At 39.5% G+C, this 5,507-nt stretch overlaps 2 protein-coding genes across 2 annotated transcripts in view; both read left to right on the forward strand.

Annotated features, from left to right (window-relative positions):
- LOC103373789 (microtubule-associated protein 1S-like) overlaps nt 1-3,010 on the forward strand; it is a 17,426-nt gene extending 14,416 nt beyond the window's left edge. The window contains exon 10 of the mRNA XM_008303777.1: nt 282-3,010. Coding sequence (XP_008301999.1) covers nt 282-437 — 156 coding nt within the window. The 3' untranslated portion in view covers nt 438-3,010. The remainder of the gene's footprint in view (nt 1-281) is intronic.
- A 220-nt stretch (nt 3,011-3,230) lies between these two features.
- LOC103373790 (interferon-induced protein 44-like) overlaps nt 3,231-5,507 on the forward strand; it is a 6,629-nt gene continuing 4,352 nt past the window's right edge. The window contains exons 1-4 of the mRNA XM_008303778.1: nt 3,231-3,328; nt 4,032-4,537; nt 4,768-4,819; nt 5,328-5,507. The exon at nt 5,328-5,507 is cut by the window's right edge and continues 14 nt beyond it. Of these exons, the coding sequence (XP_008302000.1) occupies nt 4,057-4,537; nt 4,768-4,819; nt 5,328-5,507 (713 nt within the window). The 5' untranslated portion in view covers nt 3,231-3,328; nt 4,032-4,056. The remainder of the gene's footprint in view (nt 3,329-4,031; nt 4,538-4,767; nt 4,820-5,327) is intronic.

The following is a 5,507-nucleotide window of genomic DNA, read 5'->3' on the forward strand; positions in this document are numbered from 1 at the left end:
GTGTAACTAATAACATTATTTATAGCTCTTTAAAGCAGTCACCACAGTGTACGCTGCAGTTAGTAATGATACTACTTAGAATTGGGCTTCAGAGGTGAAATCTACTTTATGAACAACACACAGAAAACCAGTTATTTGATGTAATCCGGGAGAGAGTTTCAAAGGAAACTGACTTGCAGCTGGATCTGAAACCACCGTCCTTTCCAGATGCTGAAAGAAATCTACTAATATGTGCAGCCATGTCAACAAATGACTGACAGTGTCCTGTTGTGGGTCTCCAGGTGACTGTGATCCCCACTTTTGAGTCGCCGTCGATGCAGGAGTGGTACCAGCAGACCCTGGACAGACAGAAGGAGCAGGGCATCACCGTCCTGGGATCCAACAGCACCGTCGCCATGCAAGATGAAACCTTTCCTGCCTGCAAAATCGAGTTCTAAGGCGGACTGGTTGACGCAGCATGGGGGGGATGGAGGGTGAATGTGAGCTGAAGGGTGCTAGTGTGTATGTGAGAGATAAAAGACTGAAGGAGTGACAGAAATAGTTAGAAACAGATTATGGGGAGACGCAGCCCCTTTCTTGCACGACCGAATGGATGAGGCGCTCACCACACCCCCTTCTGGTTTATCACCTCCTTTTTGGGCTTCTTATGCACCGAAAGGCCCTTTTTTTTGTTTTCTTCCTCCTCAAAGGGAGAACAAACATCCCTTCGGGGAGCAACTGCATGATTTTGTTTGACCCATGACCCTGTGCGAAACAGGAGAGGAGATCGTAGTGGCTGCAAGAGACGCATGTCAGCCTGCAAACACGTAGAATAACATGAAAGCTGATGCTGTAAATTATTAAAAAATAGTATACGTGGGGTTAAAGGCACTAGGTGTAGGCACTGAAGCGTGTTAGTAGTCTGTGCTATGTACCTGGGCCCATTCTGCTGCTTTTAATGCAACATTTATGCATCAAATTAAGACTTCGGAAAAATCAAAATGCATTGAACTCACTTTATTTTCTAAATTTGTTGGATCGATACCAGTCCCACGTTGTATCTTTAACGAATTCACTTTCACAGTGTGTGGTCAGGTGTGTTGTTGTGAGCAGACATGAGATGGGCTGTGCTGTGTGTCGTACCTGCTTTGAAAACGTTTTGTGCCACCGTGGCTTCGAAATCTATGCTGAGCAAACAGACTCTCAGAGACACTTTGTCGGTCTGTCTGCCACTAGTGAAAGATAATCGCTGAATCTGAGATTACTGAAACCGAGCGTGCAAAGACAAATCTGGTCAGCAGGGATTAGAGCACCAGATTAAATTTAATAGCATTATAGCAAAGCGCGTTATTAAGAACAGTCCTGCAATTGTAATCCATTACAAGTGCTCATAATCACGCTAATCAGGAGCCAGATTGCAAATGCTTTTTGTACAAATAGATGTTCACTCAATATCTTACTCAAAAAAAAAAGAAAAAAAAAATCAACAACATGTGTTTTGATGGTGGATATAATCATACAGTATGTTAGGGAAAGATATTTTGTACAGCATAATGTCACGGTTTAGTCACAGTGGGTGGTGGGGGGAGTTTTGCAAGGTTGCATTTCTTGCAAAGTAGTCCTGAGCTTCAAACTGTACTCCAGCACTGCTGTAATTAAATGGAAGATGGAATGCACAACACTTTATTTTACAGGTCCATAATTCCCAAATAACTTCTATGATTTTCTTATCTTTGTATCCCATTTGTCTTTAAGCCCCCTAGAAACAAAAACCAAAACCTTTGGCGCTGACTATAGGGAAAATAAAAAAATATTTTATTGATATGTTTCCAGTTTATCGTCAGCAAAATTAGCACATGCAAAAATAGCAAATCTGTCTATATGCAAACATAGATTTAAAAGTTTTTTTACTAAATCAATTGAATAATAAGAGAATATTTAAATGGAGCAGATGCTTCCAGGAAATTCTTCTGGAAATATCCAGCACCTCAAAGTAACTTTTGAACAAATTGTAATAAATTACATTTAAATTTCAAGGAAAATTACAAATCAAAGTTATCCAGGAAGCTTTAAATCCAATTTTTAAGGTAGTAAAAGGGAATTTTTAATGTATCGGATTACATTTTCGTTCATAGTTTTCCTTCTTATATCCTTTCATCCCAGTCTGTCCATGAATTTGAATGTCATACGCCGAGATGGGTAAGAATCCCGTCTTAAACTCTAATTATCTCTGTGGCTGTTTTGCCTTTAGGTCACGCGAATGTGCATGTGATATACAACATTTCCTTAATACCAAAGCATGACACCGTCACGATGACACAAATGGTCCATTTGTGCGCCTGGATGCTGCCTCCAAATACATAAAAAATGACATTTTCATTCAGAATCTCAAAAAAAAAACATCCTCTGATATTTTGTATTGATGATAAAAAGTTTTAAAAAAATCCTCAGAAATTTGTATTATCTTTCAGAGAAATTGCACATTTGTTTTATTTTGAGCAATCAACTTTCTTTTTACGGGTTTCATTCAATCCTAATTCACTACATCCCTAATAATTCACTTCTGCCTTTTCACTGCAAAAGGGCGCCAGGGCTTGAATGATTTTTTTTGGAGGGTTGAACTGGAGATGTGCAATCGTGGGCAACAACTAAGTGAACCCCACAGTAGCCAAGTGAACTGTAACTATGTGTATGTGTCCCGCATGTATAAAATATGTACTGTATGTTGTTTCATTCATGATATTCATGAAGAAAGAGAGCAAAGCACTGTGGCAGCGTCGGGGCAGAGCGGGGTGGATGGACGGACATTGAAAAACTTTCATTTTGTAATTATCTGTAAGAAAATACAGTGAAAATGTCAAACTGTGTGGGCTGTGGGGCTGAGAGGAATAAAGAATGTGCATCACCATTCAAAGTCGAGAGTCATGATGAAATTGCAAATTCTTCCATCTAGAATAGCAAGTTTTTCATCAGGACAGCTGAACCTTTCCATGAATTAATGTTAAATTGAATTAAACCTTAAATGTGATATGAAACTGGTGTCTTTTTGTGGCTGCAAAGGAAGAGAGTTAATCTGCAATGAAGTGTTTTGACCAGTGCTTAACTTTAACATAGCATTTCAAAATCTATAAATCAGAAGAATTCATTACAGAGCCTCACCAGCCTTGATGAGTCACAACGCTGTAGGATAGAAACTGAAAGCTGCAGTTTAACAGAGGAAGGAAAATCCCCAAACATAAAGGCTTGCACAACAGTTTCACTTTTGTTTGAGCACCGACAGAGGAACACAAACCACCACCAACGTAGGAACTTGCTGCATTTTACGACAACAATTTTCTTCAAATTGCTGGTAAGTTTTATAGCTTCTAAACTGTATCTACAAAATGGAACATTTTTATGCTGCGAGTCAGATTTTAATCACTTTCTGCTGAAGGTTTTGCTGGAGGGTGTTGCCCAGCTGGGTTTTGTTTTGTGTAAGCGTCTGAGAAAAATCTGCATGATGTTTTTACAAATCAAACGTGTTGCATTGGTGGGATTTGCTGTAAATTCCCATAATGTTGATAAGCAACAGTACAAGTGGCACAAAATAACTAACTTCTGTTTTGGGTGGAGATTCGAAGTGAAAATGAAACTAAACAGACTCTTGTGCCATGTGGCTTAAAATCTTTAACAACTCAAATCTTAATTCCCTAATGGTAAATATTTAAAGATTACTGGATTGTTTTGCTCAAAAAAATCCAAATGTTGTCCCGTGATATAATCTGTCAAGTCTGTCTTTGTTAAATTAATGTTACTAATGTGTTCTCATTTGATTTACTTTAATCCAATATTTTATAAACTTTCATCCTATATTTTATTATTTTAATTCAATATTTTGCATAATTTAATCCTTTATTTTATTTTCTTTAATCTCAAAAAGGAAAATTCCTACAATCCTCTGAAAAATAAGAAGCATAGACTTGTATTATTAATTAGATCTAAGTGTTCAATTTGTGCATTTTTTAGGAAGTATGTCTTGTCATAAAATTCTTCCATGATTTCTGCATCCTCAGCTGAGTTTGAATCCTCATCGTCATCATGCCAGTGATCACGTCCGGCCTCTCTAACGATCAGCAGAAAAAGCTGCTCTCTCTCTTCGGCCACGTCAGACTCCACCTGCTCTACAAAGCCAGCATCCACGGTTACACTGCTGCTGCCTTCCACGGCCGCTGTGACACACAGGGCCCCACCGTCATCGTCGCTTACAACGCTGCTGGGTTTGTCTTTGGAGCCTACACCTCCAAAGACTACACCCAGAGTGATGGAGACATCATTGACAAGGATGCTTTCCTTTACAGCATCAGAGCTGAGCAGCAGAGACCTCTGAGGGTTGCAGGTATCACAGGGCAGTGTGCTTTCAAAGATGTAACCACTGGTCCAGATTATGGAGCTCTGGTGTTCCTGGATGGCGACAAGCCTGCATTAACGTCCAATCCGGGCAAAGGCTTCAACTTTGAAACCGCATACATGTACGGAGACGACTTGGAACTGACTGAGTTTGAGGTGTATCGAGTTGAAGGTGTGTGACAAGAAGCAAAGAGTTTATCTCACAGTGTTGCACTAAAGGCGACTTTTCACACCTAAATAGTGTTTTGCATGTTTAAGAACTTGACTAGGCTTTTTCTATAGTAAAAAACATGATCTAAAATACGTGAACACTGACTCAGAATTGTATATAAAGTGAATAAAAGTTTAAAGTTGGAATAAAATAAGCCATTATTTTATATTAACTGTGTTTTTCACATGCAGACTTGGGGGATCTCCTGGCCAAACCGTGGAGGAACATCCAGTGGACGGCTGAGTATGTGGAAATCTATGTTACAAAAGTGGAGTTTTTAATTAAAATATACAAAATTATATTCTCATTAACGGTTTCTGACAAAAACAAATTTTGCATCCTTGAACTGTGTAAATAATTTTCCTCCTCATGAAACGATTTTTTTAAAAAAAGAAAAAATTGCTGCATGTTTGCAGTTGTTGTGTGTCTTCTTGCAGTTATATTCTTGCAGCCGTTGTTGGCATCTGCTGCATTGCCACCACTATCTATTGATCAGTGAACTAACTAGGAATGTTGCCTGTGTGCTTGCAAGTGCATTGTTCAAACAAAATGTGGATCTGCTTGTAGAAACGTTCCTGCTAGTGCTACTAGAGCTGCTAGCCAAAACTCTGCACGGTACATTTAATTAACCAACTGGGTCTATCACGTTACCGAGCTTTATTTTGAAAATTGACACACATTTTGTATTGTAAATGTTTGATTTTCACTGAATGTGGTTACCGGTGAACTGACTGATTTCTCTTCCCTCTAGGAAAAAGGAGGCGTTGACGAAGGCCATCCTGAACTATAAGCCTGCCATCAAAACGGTGCATCAAGCCCGTGTGTTGCTGGTGGGCCCCGTTGGAGCCGGCAAATCCAGCCTCTTCAACTCCATCAACTCAGCATTTCGAGGCAACATGACCTCTCAGGCCATCGCTGGCACGGCAGGGAC

Source organism: Stegastes partitus, unplaced genomic scaffold, assembly GCF_000690725.1.
Source record: "Stegastes partitus isolate 25-593 unplaced genomic scaffold, Stegastes_partitus-1.0.2 Scaffold2068, whole genome shotgun sequence".
In the NCBI taxonomy this organism is placed as follows: Eukaryota; Metazoa; Chordata; class Actinopteri; family Pomacentridae; genus Stegastes; species Stegastes partitus.